We start from the raw sequence: 16,691 nt of genomic DNA, 5'->3' as shown, positions 1-16,691 counted from the left end.
ACAAAATGAACAAAGAGAATCTAGATAGCTGTCCAGAACAGGGTTGCCCAAGGCTGAATTATGAGCCAAGAATAAAGATAACTTCAGTCAAGTCTGACTGCTGAAAACTGGGAAAGAGATGACTGCCCAGGGGAAGATGGTCTGGGAATATGAAACACGTGTTCTCCTATCAGATGGAATTGTAAAGCATACAGAGCCTCAAACATCATTTCAGCCAATAAATACTTGCTGAATCAATGTAGGAACACATAAAAACAGAAACGCTGCAGAGCACTCAAGTATCATATTCCAAATTCTATATTTTAGAGAAGCAATAAAACATAATCGAAGTCAAATACCAAGCAATAGTAAAATGTGCCTAGCCTAATGTTTTCTTGATTTAGTCAACAGAAAGGCTTATGGTTGTCCAGAATGAAGCTCCTGCTACCAGCAAGCCTGCAGACTTTTTTTTGGTGATGCTGGGGTTTGAACTCAGGGCCTTGCATTTGCTAGGAAGGAGCTCTACCACATGGATGTGTTCGCAGCATTTTTTTGTGTCTCACGATTAAGCTGGCCTGGACTCCTCTATATCCTGGGATGAAGTGCGCACTACCATATAGCTTTTATTGGTTGAGATGGTGTCTCAGAACCTTATTACTCAGGCTGACCTTGAACTGCTTCTGATCTTCTTGATCTCCACCTCCTGAATGGCTAGGATTACAGGTATAAATCGGCTGGAAAACTTTTCCTATTCATTTGAATTGGTGATAGTCTGGTGGATTTTTGATCCAGAATCCAAATGCCTGCTTTCGGAGTGTGCTCCAGGCTTCCTGGTAAGTGGATGCAGCCTCTTTATACTCCTGGTAGGTGTCCAGCTTCTGCCCCCTAATGCACACATACCACCAAGCACAAGTTCTCAGGGAGATGCTCACCCCTTGGGCCCGTGAAACCCCTAAGAAGCACCTAGGCAGATTACAATGGGAGACCAAGAACAGAAAGTGCTAATGTACTTTCCCAGAGTGCCACTGTCTCCTTTGCAAGGCATCGTGTGAAAGTTGCAGAAGTTAAATAAGGTCAGAACGAACAGAATACTACTGTGTGTGGTTCTGGTAGAAACAGAAAATAAGAATAACTATACTTTTGATTTCAAGTTTTCTAAGGGTAATTTCCACCAAAGGATTAACCTTCTTGGCATTTTTTTCTTACAAAGAACTTTCCACCATGTTTGCATTTCTCCTCTTCCTACTGCAGGGAACATGTCTCCAAACCCATTCAGCCTTGGGGAAGAATGCTAACCCTGTTCTTCTGATAGGCTTTTTTTTTTTTTTTGGGGGGGGGGGATCTGGTTTTGGGGCCTGAACTCTGGGCCTGGGTGCTGTCCCTCAGCTCTTCAGCTCAAGGCTAGTGCTCTACCACTTGAGCCACAGTGCCACTTGTGGCTTTTTTTTTTCTTCTGCTTATGTGGTGCTGAGGAATCGAACCCAGGGCCTCACGCATGCAAGGTAAGTGCTCTACCACTGAGCCACCTTCCCAGCCCCTGATGGACTCTTTTGACCAAACTTGAGTCAGGGTCCTGACTTCTGTTTCACCTGGTCTTAACCCTGGGCTATCCTTGACTCTAAATCCAGCTCCAGCAAGAATTCTGCTGAGTCAGTTTAGGAAGAAAAAAAAAATCCTCTACCCTAGCTTTAGATCATCCCAGATACCAAATCAAATTCTTCCCCATAGGTCACTGCCCCACCAACCTTCAGCAAGGATCGTGTTTATGTCCAGCAGGAATCCTCCATCCCCCCAAGGTTAGCCCTGATGCTGCAGCAAGCAGGACCATTTTCTCCACCCACTGCCTGATTGTGGGCTGCCAAGGTCCCTGTGTCTGTGGATCTGGGTGGAGTCCCGCCCCTCTTTCCCTGCCACCTCCCACCTTCCCAAAGAAATCTTTCTTGCTGTCCATAGTAAGTGTCTGAATCATTAAAAAGAAAAGAAAAAGCTGGGCGCTGGTGGCTCACGCCTGTAATCCTAGCTACTCAGGAGGCTGAAATCTTTTCTTTTTTTTTTTTTTTTTTTTTTTTGGGTCCGGTCGTGGGGCCTGAACTCTGGGCCTGGGTGCTGTCCCTCAGCTCTTCAGCTCAAGGCTAGCGCTCTACCACTTGAGCCACAGCGCCACTTCTGGCTTTTTTCTTTTTGCTTATGTGGTGCTGAGGAATCGAACCCAGGGCCTCAGGCATGCAAGGCAAGCACTCTACCACTGAGCCACCTTCCCAGCCCATCAGGAGGCTGAGATCTGAGGATCGCGGTTCAAAGCCAGCCCGGGCAGGAGAGACCGTGAGACTCCTATCTCCAATAAACCACCACAAAACCGGAAGTGGCGCAGTAGCTCAAGTGGTAGAGCGCTTGCCTTGAGCTGAAGAGCTGAGGGACAGCGCCCAGGCCCAGAGTTCAAGCCCCACGACCGACCAAAAAAAAAAGCAAAGAAAAAGGGCTGGGAAGGTGGCTCAGTGGTAGAGCGCTTGCCTTTGCATGCCAGAGGCCCTGGGTTCGATTCCTCAGCACCACATAAGCAAAAAGAAAAAAGCCGGAAGTGGCGATATGGCTTAAGTGATAGAGCGCTAGCCTTGAGCTGAAGAGCTGAGGGACAGCGCCCAGGCCCAGAGTTCAAACCCCACAACCGGACCCCAAAAAAAACAAAACAAAAAAGAAAAGAAAAAGAAAAACATTTCAGGGACCCGCAAACCACAGCAAAAAAACAGATCTTTAAAATCAATAGTATAGTTACTGATTATCAAAACCTGACCATAAAACAGGCTTGGGCCTACTGCTTAATACATAGTGTTTTCTATATTCATTCTCTGATTTATGAAATGATAAAATGGTAACACCTTTGTATAACATCTTTTTTTTTTTCCCCCATTGTGGGGCTTGACCTCTGGGCCTGGTTGCTGTCCCTGAGCTCTTCAGCTGAAGGCTAGCGCTCTACCACTTGAGCCACAGCACCACTTCCAGCTTTTTCTGCTTATGTGGTGCTGACGAATCAAACCCAGGCCTCATGCATGTGAGGCAAGCACTCTGCCACTGAGCCACCTTCCCAGCCCCAATATCTTAATAATAACAATAAAACTACATTTAAAAACAGAAAGACTATGTAGCACTTCCCTTGCTCTTCCCTGCTCTTTGCATTGAAACTCATGTTTTATTAACTCATTTTATCTTGTACTCTCTGTGCTTTGCCAAGATCTGTGGAGACCTAAGTTGTTTTTCAGCTCACCACAGCACCGAGAAAAATAGCTTTTTTCAGCAAACATTGATTTTAGTATAAGATCAATTAGCTACAGCTTTTTGTTAGTTAAGAGATGGGATCCATATGCATGGCAACTTTTGTTATTAAATATTTTATTTATTGAGACAGGGACTCACTATCTAGCCTGAGCTCACTGTGAAGTTGCTATGTATCCCATCCTGACCTTGAACATGCAATTTTTTCCCCCTTAGCCTCCCTAATGCTGGGAATGATGCACACATGCCAGCTTTAAACTTCACCTGAACCCTGTGAACACAGCTATGGTCAAGTATCTTCTCTCTGCGATAGGGGTGTAGCTCAGTGACAGAGCATTTGCCTAACATGGAGAAGCACTGGGTTCCATTCTCAGCAGAAGATAGTAAATAAGGAAAGAAGGAAGAAATCTCTCATTCTTTTGTGTTTACTGAAATAAACAGCCTGTCCTGCAATGCCGTAAGTAAGGCTCATGGATGGCCCCTTGTTCACCTGTAACTAGGTCCAACCCCCCCTAAGTTTTCATTCTCTGTAAGTATGTCTCTAGGGATAGAAGTCAGGTGGGCAGTAATAGATCCACCAACTCCTGTCTGTGAAAGCATCCTGCTATTGACAGGCCTAGGACTAAGACAGTTGTTCCTAAATATGGAAAAACCATGGATCAGTAGCATCACCTGAGGGAGTCTGGCTGCATGTCCTCTGCAATGCTGCTTAGAAGCTTCAGGAATGATCTAAAGAGTTCCACTTTGCTGATTCTGGATCTGTTCAGAAGAAGAAGGTAAAGATCACTGATTATTTACTATGTACCAGGCCATTATAAAAGATGCCAGGCCTCAATAAATATGGTATTTACATTTGAATGTGCCAGGGCCCATCTCCATCTGTGCTTGGCAAGGAGAAAATTCTAGACCTGATCAGATTGAGGTACAAAAATGAAACTCATCCTGAGAAGTGTTATCCACAGTAGAATCATTAAAAAGACAGGCTCACATGGGATAACTGAAGTAAAATGAGTAATGAAGTAAACTTCATTCTGTAATGTGACACATCTGCTTCCCTGTCAAGGGAACTAGTCCCTTGCATAGCAGCATGGCACTGTTTATAGGACATGGAAAGCTTTGCTTTAGAGATGGTGCTCTGCCCTGTGTGAGATACTTACACAGCTCACTGGAGAGTTGGGTGTCATGGAGCCTGTCTGTAATTCCAGCACTGAGGAGGCTAAGGCAGAGGATGGAGTTTGAGCCCACTCTGGGCTATAGCAGATCATGCCTCAATAATAGTAATAATAATGATGATGATAAAAAAATAAGCCACCTGAGGTGGAGTCTCCTGATTATCCCCTAGGGACATTCTAGGTCTTTAGATGACAAACTTTCCCTCCAAGATAATAAACCTCCAGGAGTTATTTGGAATTATTATTATTATTATTATTGTATTTTTTGGTCGATCATGGGGCTTGAACTCAGGGTCTGAGTGCTGTCTCTGAGTTATTTTGGTTAAGGCTAGTACTCTACTACTTTGAGCCACAGCTCCACTTCTGGTTTTCTGGAGGTTAATTGGAGATAAGTCTCATGGACTTTCCTATTCAGGCTGGCTTTGAAATGCAATCTTCAGATTTCAGCCACCTGAGTAGCTAGGATTACAGGCTTGAACTACCAGTGCCCAGCTGGAATTCTTAACAAATGCTGCTTCTTTCTTCTTTTCATAAGGAGGATTGACTTGGGTCCTTGGGCATGGTAGGCAAGTGCGCAACCTCAGCCCTTTTGTATTTTGTTTTGATTCAGTCCTGGTACCTTTGCTTGGGTTGGCTTGCAGCTAGAAATGGGGAGACGCATCAAATCATACCCTCAGCTAGGACATGGTAGCCATAACTGGGAGACATGAAACAGGTACACACATGTGTACAGTGCAGAAAGTTCCTGGCCCCAGCTGGGACTAGCTTCCTTCAGAAACTCCTGCTTTTGGGAACCTCGAGCCCTTGCCTGCTGCTCCCCCCTAACTATGTTGGTGCAGTTGCTGGCACTCAGGAATTCTGATTTGATTCAGGAGATCAAAATAGAAACAGATGGAAAACCCCTTAAGGAAATCCCCTTAAGGTGTTAAAGAAGAAAAATAACATGAGGAACAGAGATGAAAAGAAGCCTTGGTACAATTCAACAGCCAGTGAATGAAAACCTTGTAGTAAACTAACTTACCTTCTAATTTACATGTCACAAACTTTAGATCATCTCTGGAAAAGTCCTCATTTTACAGGTATGACCATACTGAAACCAAAAGAGCCACTGGACTTGCCTCACAAGGAAGAGCTTGGGTTACAACAAACAGCAAGCTCCACCGACCCAGGAGACAATGACATACGGGGACAAGCTGGAGAGCAGCCCCGCAGGAGTCTGGAGCAGGAGGATGGGGACTGAGCCAGCAGGCAGTGGGACTGGAACTGTGCTTTTCAGACATTATGAACACATAACAAGAACATTTGAGTCAACTGAGTGTGGCCACAGTGAGAAGCTTCTAGGCTGTTACCAACTGCAGCGACTGCTCGGCAGGAAACCTGTGGCCCTGCCCTGTGAACTCCTCTGTTCATATATCTGCTGTCTGGCTGAGAGTTGGTGTCCTACAAGTATTAAAGGTAGGCAGAAACCAGGAAGGCCCTTGGAGGAAACGGTGCAAAACTCTCTACTTGCAGTAATTTCCAATTCAGTAGCCCAGGCTTTCAGGAAAGTGTTTGTCGTCTGGGCTGCTTGAACCATGGCACTCAGTGGCTGAAAAGAAGGAAAGCTTTTGCCAAGTGTAGTGATGCACACCTGTAATCCTAGAACTAGGGAGGCAGGATAGTGAGACTGTCTCAAAAAACTAGAAAGGAGGCAGGCACGTCTCACACCTATAATCCTAGCTACCCAGAGGGCTGAGATCTGAGGATCACAGTTAAAAGCCAGCCTGGGCAGGAAACTCTATGAGACTCTTATTTCTAATACTACTCAGAAAAAGCAAAGTGATCCTGTGGCTCAAGTGGTAGAACATAGCCTTAGGCACAAAGAGGCTCAGGGACAGTGCCCAGGCCTTGAGTTCAAGCCCCAGGACTGGCAAGGAAAAAAAAAAAAAAAAGACCAAAGGCTGGGTGCTGGTGGCTCATACATGTAATCCTAGCTACCCAGGAGGCCAAGATTTGAGAATGGCAGTTCAAAGCCTGGACAAATTGGAGCTGTGGCTCAGGTGGTAGAGTACTGGCCTTGAGAGAAACAAAAACAAAAACAGAAAAAACCCTCAGGGTTCAGGCTCTAACTTCAAGCCCCAGGACGGCACAAACAAACCAAGATAGGACAGAATTACAGATACCTGCTATATATGCAAACATACTAAGGGAATGAAGCCAAACAGAAAAGGCCACAAACCATATGGTTTTATTTATATAAAATGAAATCACATAAAGTGATAACTCTATGGAGTGAGGAAATAAGTACCTTTGAGGTTTCTAAGGGCTAGAGAAAAGGAGCGGGCCAGGACTGTGCTAATGGGTGTGGTATTCTTTTAAGGGCCTTGAAAATGTTCTGGAATTTGAGAGCAAAGATATGAGCTCACATCACAGCCCCAGGCCCTTCTGCCCTGATAGTGGTACCTGGCCTGAAGGCTTCCAATTCCTTTCTTCGTTGTTCCTTGGGGAAAGCCGTTGGCCGTTACGTCCAGTGGATGCTCAGGAACGGCACTCCAGCTAATTGCTACAAAGAGAAAACAATTTGGTGTTGTTCAGTTTTCTATAAAGCAATTTGTTTTACTAAAAGCATTTTTCTTCCTCTACAGGCCCATGAAAACTTGGTATGATCACTTTGGTTTCCAGGTTACAATAGTATAAAGTTCATGATTATCTTTGACTTCATTGTGCATTTATTATATGGTAGACACAGTAAATGCATCCAATAGAATTCCTCATTTCATTCTCATAATCACTATGTAAAGTATTATTCTATAGTTGCATGCTTGTGGCTCACAACTGTAATGTTGGCTACTCAGGTTGCTGAGATCTGGAGGATCAGGGATAAAAAGCCAACCTGGGCAGAAAAGTCTGAGAAACTCTGCAAAAAGCTAGGCTGGAGACATAGTTCGAGTGGCAGAGTGTCAGCAGAGCAACCAAGCTGAGCAAACTTGAGGTCCTGAGTTCAAACTTCAGTACTAGCAAAAAAGACAAAAAAAAAAAAGGAGGAAAGAAATATTCTTTTTTGTTGTTGTTGGTGGTGGTGAGGCTTGAACTCAGGGCCTGGGCGCTGTCTCTGAGTTTTTTGCTCAAGGCTAACACTCTATCACTTTGTGCCACAGCGCCACTAAGTTGTTTTCTGGTGGTTAATTGGAGATGAGTCTAGAGGCTTTCCTGCCTGTGTTGACTTTGAACTGTGATCCTCAAATATTGGCCTCCTGAGTAGTTAGGATTACAGGTGTGGCCATCAGGCTAGGAAATAAGTTGCCCAGTCACACATAGCAGAAACTTAACCCAGGGCAGGTGATGACCAAAGTATGTACTATTGACTGCTGGGATGGCAAATTGCCTTCTGAGGCTGTGGGATGCAGACTTGTCTAGGATATTCTGCCAGGAAAAAGCTGCTCCAGGGTAAGTTCCACCTGGATCCCTTACCTGCCCCACAAGGCACAAGCCGGCCTGGACCATCCAGCCTATTTGCCTGCACTGCACAGCGGCTCTGTTCAAACAGTAAATCTGACTGCTGTGTTTTCAGTTCTTGAACTCTAAAGCCTTTGGGTAAAGCCGAGACATTCTGACACCTAAATGTGAGGGAAAATATATTTATTTTAGATGCATTCCTAGAGAAAAAGTCGCAAAGATTGTGGACTTCGCCATCTCTTGCTTCTTATTTGCTGAGGTGTGTGGGAAGAACTCTATGCCTGGATGCAGATCCCTCCCCATCAGTCTGAAGTATAACAGGTAAATGAACCAGTATACATCAGCAATGTCAGAAATATCACACTTCAATCTTCATTTGAGGAACTTAATAGGAATCCTCCAAACACACCACAACCTAAATTATCCCTTAATATTCAAATGCCTTTTCCCCCTCTCTTACTTTTTTTTTTTGGGGTCCCGTCGTGGGGCCTGAACTCTGGGCCTGGGTGCTGTCCCTCAGCTCTTCAGCTTAAGGCTAGCACTCTACCACTTGAGCCACAGCGCCACTTCTGGCTTTTTTTTTCCTGCTTATGTGGCGCTGAGGAATTGAACCCAGGGCCTCATGCATGCAAAGCAAGCTTTCTACCACTGAGCCACCTTCCCAGCCCCCCCCTTACATCTTTTGCATAAAGTACACCCAACAAACTGGACACGATGGACAGACAGTAAATTCAAAGCCCAAACTTCAGCCCCATGGTCACTATCCAACCCCTTCCCCAGGCCTTGGTAGCCAAGAATCTGGCGGTGTACTCTGCTGGTCACCAACTCATAGGTTTCTATGGATTTGCCTCTTCTGGGTTTTCACATAAATGAAATCATGCAATATGCCCTTACTTCACTTAGCAAGATGTTTCAAGGGCCAACCATGCACTGTGGTCCTTTTCACAGCAAATCCTAGCATCCATTGTACGAGACGCCAGTTAGTTTATCCATGTATGTCCTAGTGGGCATTTGGCTGCTCTCACTTTTTGGCTATTTGTGTGTATGTCACTGGGCACATCTGTAAATTGTGAATGTCCTGCCTGGGCTGGCTTTAAATTACAACCCTCTTATTTATTTAGTGCAGGTCTTGGGGCTTGAAGTCAGGACCTGGATGCTGTCCCTGAGCCTCTTTGTGTTCAAGGCTAGAACTCTTACCACTTTGAGCTACAGTGCCACTCTGGCACTAGTTTATTGGAGATAAGAGTCTCCTGGACTTTCCTGCCTGAGCTGGCTTTGAACCACTGGCAACTGGTGCCAGTCCCTTGAATTTTTTTTTTTTGGGTCTGGTCATGGGACCTGAACTCTGGGCCTGGGCGCTGTCCCTCAGTTCTTCAGCTCAAGGCTAGTGCTCTACCACTTGAGCCACAGCGCCACTTCTGGCTTTTTTCTTTTTGCTTATGTGGTGCTGAGGAATCGAACCGAGGGCCTCGAGCATGCAAGGCAAGCGCTCTACCACTAAGCCACCTTCCCAGCCCCTCCCTTGAATTTTTTGCTCAAGGCTAGCACTCTATTACTTGAGCCACAGTTGCACTTCCAAAGCTTTTTCTGTTAATTAGATACTTTTAAATATTCCTGCCCAGATGGCTTCAAATGATAATCCTTCGATTTCAGCCTCCTGAGTAGCTAGAATCATAGGTGTACGCCACCAGTGCCCAACGCAACTTTTTATTTGCTGCAATGGGGGGGTCTCCTGAACTTCTTCCCAGGTAAGGATGGCCTGAAACTACAATCCTCCTGATCTCTACTTGCTGAGTAGCTGGGATATAGGTGCGAACCACTATAACCAGTTTCTTCTTTAAGATGGGTCTCAGTGCATCCCATGTCTAGCTTTCTTTTTCTTGTTTTTATTCTTTTCATCACTAAAAGGGAATAGGGGACCAGGATGTAGCTCGGTGGCAAAGCACTTGCCTAGCAAGTGCAACGTCTTTATATACCTGGCATATTTTGGTTCTTTCCAGTAAAGCAACAAAAGATCTGTCTTTGAAGTAACCTCTGTGGGCAAGAAAATTTAGGTAATTTGGGTTGACTAAACATTGCACAAATTCCAACACCAATTGAAACCGAAGTCGATTTCCAGCATCATTTGTCTCTACAGTGACAGCAGCAGCCAAAGGAGCAAAGACGCTGAAGGGCACCAGCCCCTCCCCGCCTCCCTAGCCACTACAGGAAGTGGCAGGGGAGGCTCCGGGAGCAATGGCTCCCCCTTCTGGTGGTGGCGCAGTTTAGCTTGCTTAATTCTTGAGGATAAATTCTTGGAAATTTAACTGCTGGATGAAAAGGTATAGAGCAATTGTAAGGCTGTCTGGACTCACTCAAACTGCCCTCCATCCGCCTCTCACCTCCCAGTCAGGGCTCTCTGCATGGCTTCCAGGCTGTATGGGCACTTCCCAATCACCAAAGCTGACAGGTAGATGGGCTCTTCCAGAAAGTGCATCAACAGTGCGCCCTGACATCCAAGGACATTCCACCGGGCCATCTTGTCACTGCAAGACATGGAGCACGTCCTGTCCCCTCGGCCTGGCTTCACTCGCAGCAGCCCCACCTGGTGGTATGCGGCACCTGGCTTCCCTGGGTCCCTGGCTTCTCCGGGGACACACTTGGCCCCAGTTCTATGAACATCCACCACTGTGATGTCACGGGGCATTTTAGTTTTCACAGTGGCCAGTCCCTGCACAGTGAGGTTCCAGTTGCTGACCTCCGGCGTGACTGGATGCCGTTCCTGCTTGTCACAGTGAGCGGTCCCATTCATGACCAAGTTGGAAGGAGTTTCAAGTCTCATCTTCTTGGCTACAGGACTGCCAGTGTCATCACAATCTCCTTTGTCTTCAAGAGCCTCCAAGTCACCACTGGCTCCTGCAGATGAGCTGATGGTGACAGGGCAGCAAGGCTGTTCTTCAAACTCAAGCATTGGAATGATGGAGGCGTCTCCACCTGCATGAAGAGGAGAGATGAGTCCCCTGGACCAGCCACACCATCACCAGTCTGGAACCTGTTAGAAGAGCCAATGACTGAGACTCACAGTATACGTGCTTGGTCAGAAGCTTTGCAGGCAGGCCGGCATTCTTGTTAAGATATCCAAGGTGACTCAGAGACAGGCATGTGTGTGTACTGCTAGTTGAAGCAGTTGGATTAGACTATTAGGCCTGGATGCATCTGTCTTCACCGGGGTCACCCAAGCCCTGGCTGCTTTAGGTGTAGCCTCCAGCCTCACCCAGGCCCAGAGTTCAAGCCCCACGACTGACCCCCCGCCCCCAAAAAAAGGAAACAGCTCAAAGGAGCCCTACTCTGACTAAACCAACTCACTTCCCATACTCATTTTTTTTTTTCTCCAGCCCTTGGGTTTGAAATCAGGGCCTGCGCACTGTCCCTGAGTTTCTTTTACTCAAGGCTAGCACTCTACCACTTGAGCCACAGAGCCACTTCCAGCCCTTTTTGGTTTATATGATACTGAGGAATCAAACCCAGGGCTTCATTCATGCTAGAGAAGCATTCTACCACTAAGCCATATTCCAAGCTCCATACTCATTCTTTCTTAAGATGGAAGAATAGTTTCTACTTGTTACTATCAAATCTTGTTGACTCTTTTTAAAAATAGTGACAGTCACTACAAAATAATGACTGTCTTCTCTAATTGCATTCAAGTTTAATAGTTGGAGAACAAGCTTATATTCTCATGTCAAAGCTTTCAGATTTAAGAACATTTACTGCCATTTCTGAGCTGTTGTCTATAAAAGGAATTGCTTTTAGTTTTTTTTTTTTAGAAAGAATATCCATTAGTAGTTGGGTACTGGTGGCTCATGCCTATAATCCAAGCTACTCAGGAGGCTGAGATCTGAGGACAGCAATTCCAAGCTAGTATGGAAAATCTGTACGACTCATCTCCAATGAAACGACCCATAAAAAGCCAGGAGTGGCGCTGTAGCTAACGTGGTAGAGCGCCAACATTGGGCAAAATGTCAAGGTGTTAAAGCCCCAGGACTGACACAAAAATAAAAGAAAAAAGAAAGAATATCTACCAATAATAATGCATCAAAAAATTCCCTAAGTAGCCACAACAGTCTAGATGGCCTGAGAGACTATTAGCATAAATAATGGGTGGGGTTCATTCACTATCATCTGCTAGACTAATGAAAAACCTCTCTTCTGGCTTTGCATGGTGGCACACACCTGTTATTTCAGGAACATTGTGAGCTTGAGGCCAGACAGGAGTATACAGCAAGATCATAGCTCAAACAACCAGAACCTGAAGGAAAGGCAGATACAAAGAGATGCAGGGGAAGGGGGAAATGAGAGTGGGAGGTGTACTGTTCAATGAATGAATGAATGGAGAGTTGTAGGACGCTGGGAAGTTACTACAGGAGGACACCATGTTGTTAGCTTTGTACACCCTGTAGGATTTAAGCCCTAAGCTTCCCAATCTTGATCTGATAACAGCAATTCTATGAGTGAGATGCCTCTCTTGCCTACCTCTACCTTCTGCCTTCCCCCTGGTAGGGAACTTTAGGCACATAACTGGCACTATTACTGGCCACACATCTGTCAAAACTGATTATGTGAGAAACATCTTTATGGGTAAGGCACGCGTAAGGAAGTAGACATTGCAATTCTACTTAAAAGGCTTGAATATACTTACAGGGTGTGTGGCTGGAGAAAAATACAAAAGAGAGATCTGGTCTGAGTTTCCACAGCCCTTTGTAAGTTCCTGGGATAAAGATGCTGTCCTTTTCCAGAGTGGCTGCCAACTGGAGCTGATGGAGAAGGTACCTAAGGATGTAGATGTTATCAGAAGGAACAACAGGGCTGGGGATCTGGTTCCCAGTACTGCAAACATTCACTGCAAAGAGGAAAAAAGGCCAGGTGCTGGTAACTTATACCTGTTACACTAACTACTCAGAAGTCTGAGATCTGGGAGAAAATAGCTTGGAGTCAGCCTTAGAAAAATCCTGGAACCGTCATCTCTAATTAAACAGCACATGGCTAGACTAGTGCTGAGGGCCTTGTGCATGTGAGGCAAGAGATCTACCCCTGAGCTACACTCCAAGCTCCAGCAATCTGGGCTTTAATAAATTCTCTAGATGATTCTGAGATACATTCAAAGTTTGAGATCCACTAGTCTAGAATACAATACTTCACCAACCAAAATAATCTACATTATTTGAGGTCTAATTTGGAAAGCAAATTCTGGTCAGAAGTGTAGCTTAAGTGATAGACTGCTTGCAGGGACTCTCATTCTTGGATCTGGTGAATCAGACTTGCTGAGGGAGGACGTGGCCTTACTGTGGCCTTACCGTAGGAAACCCCTCCTGGCTATGACTTCAGCGTGGCTATCATTGAGGATGTCTCCTGTGGAAAAGACAGGACACTAAGTGAAATGATATGGAACCTACAACTGTAGCGACATTTCTCAACTCAGCATTGCATATGTAAGGGGCCAGGACATTCTGTTGCAGGGGCCTAGCTTATGCAGTTTAGGATGTCAGCAGTACACTTAGCACTGGCCCACAAGACTACAAACCTTCTGTATCATGGTATCAAACTTGTGATCATGCTGATAGTACTCTATCTAATTTAATCCACAGTGGGCCTGGGACAGCTTTCTCATGTGCAGGAGGCAAGGCTAGGAGAACGGGGTGGGCAGGGTGGACACAAACTCAAAGAGGAACTGCTAGCTGGACACAGTAGGTAAAGCTCCCTTATTTTACTTTTTTTTTTTAGGGGGGTCCATTGTGGCGCTGTCCCTCGGCTCTTCAGCTCAAGGCTAGCACTCTACCACTTGAACCACAGCGCCACTTCTGGTTTTCTGGTGGTTTACTGGAGATAAGAGTTTCACGATTTTCTTGACCAGGCTGGCTTTGAACCGCGATCCTCCAGATCTCAGCCTCCTGAGTAGCTAGGATTACAGGCGTGAGTCACTGGCGCCCGGCTCCCTTATTCTTGTTGGTGCCAAAATCTCCATTAAATCCAAGATTGCTTTCTGGGGCTTGGAAACCACTCAAGCTGCATTCTCTACTTGTTTTACAGCTCCAGAGTCTTCCAGAGTAATGCACAATAGCTAGGGAACCTATGATTTGAGCATGAAAACACTGGCCGACTTTCGGTTCATTCAGAATGAATGTTCCTGATAGCCTTTGCTCTGAAATTGATTTTCATCCTCCCTACTGCCCCTCCAGCCTGCCCTTGTTTTTTGGTTTTGTTTTTTTGACGGGCTCTCAGTATGTAGCCCAAGCTGGCCTCATCCTCCAGAGTGCTGGGATTATAGGCAGCAGTCACTAAGCTCAGGTCTGGATTTGTACCCTTTAAATGAGTACTATCTTTAAACTAGGACAAACAGAAAGCAGGAAATGAGAGGCCAGCCATCCCAGATCACAAATCTTATGCATTATAGTACCATATTTGGCCCCTTTTCCTGGACAAGAAGAGTAAAGATTAACGTGAACACAGGTTTCCAAAGATATGCAATCCCAGATACATAATTCTTTGTTTAGATTACCACCACTCCTCACAAACACACATATGCTTACCGCTCTTCCTCATTTTGGACTGGCCTATGCATTTGGTTCCTGTTCCCATTGAGACAACTTCCTTTGTCACTGAGGAAAAAAAATAAATCATCAAGTGAGCTCTCGGAGTCTAAATGTTCTCCAGTACTCAAGTTTAGTAGTTGATTCCCACAGGTCGTCTTAACCAGGGTTGTTCAGCAAGGGCGGTCTGCTGCCACTATGACTATATTGCCACCTGGTGGACACCAGAGGAAATGTGCCTAACACTGCAGTAACAATCTGCTCACAAGAGTTCCTGGATAGCAAGGATAGACTAACTCTATCACTATGACAGGAGAGAAGTTAAGGTCTCACCTTGTATTGCCTTATCAGAAATGCCACAAGCCTGGTCAGCTGTAAACTGTATCTTCACCACGGCTGCCAACAATGTCCATTCACGATTGGGCTCAGGCTTGCCCTGCTTAGGCAGCCTAACATGGTAGTGCTCATAGCACAGCTGAGCAATCTCATCCGCTGTCCACATGGCTGGGGCTGAGGCTAAAGCCCTACCAAAAGTCACAGGCATCAGACATACAGAAAGGAGAATCAGCGCAAGATGTCACAGCCCGCATCAATGCTTCCAACAGTCTTTGCAATGAACGGTCCCTCTTCTATAAGGAACTCGTTTACTTTTTCCTACCAACTCCCAGCCCCCTTTCATCTTTAGTGAAAGGTTAAAGGAGCCCCAAATCCTACTAATCCAGGAGGCACCTTATTTTTTTCAAGCTTTAAAATGTTTCCTTAGACATCTGTGCGTTTTTAGTGCTTCTGAATTTACTACTTAAGTATCCTGCTTCAGTTTGCAGACCTCAGCTTGCTTTGTGCAGATCCTCACAAGGCTGATCTTTCTGGCAAGATGTTCCTTTCCATTCTCTTCAGAAATAGTATTCTCCTCTTTCCTCTACAGCAGAAGGAAGGAAAGGCAGAAATTAACTGGTCTCTCACCAGTTAAGTTTTTATAAGACTTCTGCCTAAGGACATGGGCATGAAGTTGCCTTTTCTAGCTCCTAAATCTGACCATGCCACAAATTAACTGTGTGATATTAGGTAGATTACCTAACCTCTCTATTTTTTACTTTCCTTAAATTTGGCCTGAACTGAGCCTGGGCACTGTCCCTTAGCTCTTCAGCTCAAGGTTAGTGCTCTACTACTTGAGCCATTTCCAGCATTTTCTGCTTATGTGGTGTGAGGAATAGAACCCAGGATATCATGCATGCAAGGCAAGCACTCTATCACTGAGTCACCGTCCCAGCCCTCACTTTATCTTATAAACAATATCTCTGAAAGCAATTGTCAAGATCCTGAGCAATTAATATGTTAAATGGGGATTCATATTACAAAAAAAAAAAAAAAAAAACCACCAAAAACCACTTGATTGTCCTGGATAATCTGCTCTCTCCCTCTTGCTCTACAGAGTATGTCCTGACCTTATTCAGACTCTGTATGAAAAGCTTCTTAGAAGATGGGATCATGTAATAGGTATACACAGCGAAGCAGTTATAAAACAAAAACAAACAGGCTTACGTGAAATGCTTCTGCAAGATGTCTACAGTGAGACTCTTGCAAAGTTCAGGACCGTTACTGAAGTAGAAGAAAGGTCATGGATGAATCGGACCGTAGTGACTTAAGACGAAGAACTGGCCACAAATGATAGAAACTGTGCCTTTCAAGTCAGAGAGCCAGCAGAACTTTTCTGTCTCTAGGAGCAAAGAAACGCAGGGGAGAGCCGGGTCCCGGGTTGGGAAGGGATTCGGGCGTCATTTCCAGGAGGGCACCACACACAGCAGCTGGTGAAGGCGGGCCCTCTGCCGTCGGCCTGAACGGCACAGGGCAGAGGTGCACACCGCCAACGGCCCGGCGCGGGGGCCGGCCCGGCAGCCGGCAGGTGGCTGCTCTGGGGCACGCAGCGCTCGGACGCGAGGGAGGGTCCCAACGGTCTGCGTCCACGGTAACCAGGCCTGGATCCTGCCGAACAGCTCGGCCCAGCAGTCATCTCGGGGCCCGGAGCGGGCGCTTCCCGCTGACAAGCTGGCTGCCGGGACCCCGCCCTTCCCCACGTGCGGCCCGGGCCGCACGGTTCCAGGCCCTCAGCTCTCCCCAGGCAAAACCAGGAGAAAGGAAGCCGAGAGCCCGCCCCCCCCAACCCGGGGCCCACGGAGCCCCTCAACCGCACACCTCGGGCCCCGACGCCCCAACTCCGTGCCGATGCACTCCGTCGGCCGGCCGCGCGCCCTCAGACAGGTGAAGGCTGACG

At 46.2% G+C, this 16,691-nt stretch overlaps 1 protein-coding gene across 7 annotated transcripts; it reads right to left on the bottom strand.

Annotated features, from left to right (window-relative positions):
• Positions 1–279: 279 nt before the first annotated feature.
• Adat1 (adenosine deaminase tRNA specific 1) lies at positions 280–16,691 on the bottom strand. 7 transcript variants are annotated; one of them, XM_042700965.1, is made up of 12 exons: positions 16,613–16,691; positions 15,962–16,136; positions 15,246–15,338; positions 14,753–14,943; positions 14,420–14,488; positions 13,187–13,241; positions 12,532–12,662; positions 10,238–10,829; positions 7,872–8,017; positions 6,864–6,963; positions 3,922–4,008; positions 280–864 (listed from the first exon to the last, which is right to left on the bottom strand). In XM_042700965.1, exons 4-12 carry the CDS (start codon positions 14,919–14,921, stop codon positions 732–734), a joined length of 1,482 nt encoding a protein of 493 aa, XP_042556899.1. In that variant the 5' UTR covers positions 14,922–14,943; positions 15,246–15,338; positions 15,962–16,136; positions 16,613–16,691; the 3' UTR covers positions 280–731. The 7 variants fall into 7 exon arrangements, with proteins under 7 accessions (XP_042556899.1, XP_042556898.1, XP_042556897.1 ...); XM_042700964.1 differs by lacking the exon at positions 16,613–16,691 and having other exon boundaries at positions 15,962–16,575; XM_042700963.1 differs by lacking the exons at positions 15,246–15,338; positions 16,613–16,691 and having other exon boundaries at positions 15,962–16,575.

This window comes from Dipodomys spectabilis, unplaced genomic scaffold, assembly GCF_019054845.1.
Source record: "Dipodomys spectabilis isolate Male_0828 unplaced genomic scaffold, ASM1905484v1 ptg000273l, whole genome shotgun sequence".
NCBI classification, from domain to species: Eukaryota; Metazoa; Chordata; class Mammalia; order Rodentia; family Heteromyidae; genus Dipodomys; species Dipodomys spectabilis.
Note: the sequence above shows the minus strand (reverse complement) of the source record. Positions and strands in the feature narration are given on the sequence as shown.

What these genes read in the sequence shown, in the direction of transcription:
- Adat1 (XM_042700962.1), bottom strand. Translation starts at nt 14,963, where the DNA reads ATGCCTGTGACTTTTGGTAGGGCTTTAGCCTCAGCCCCAGCCATGTGG. An exon ending in GTCCAAAATGAGGAAGAGCG is followed by an intron (nt 13,242 to 14,419) that starts GTAAGCATATGT and finishes TCTTTTCCACAG; the next exon opens with GAGACATCCTCAATGATAGC. An exon ending in GCTTGTGCCTTGTGGGGCAG is followed by an intron (nt 6,964 to 7,871) that starts GTAAGGGATCCA and finishes TTCTCTTTGTAG; the next exon opens with CAATTAGCTGGAGTGCCGTT.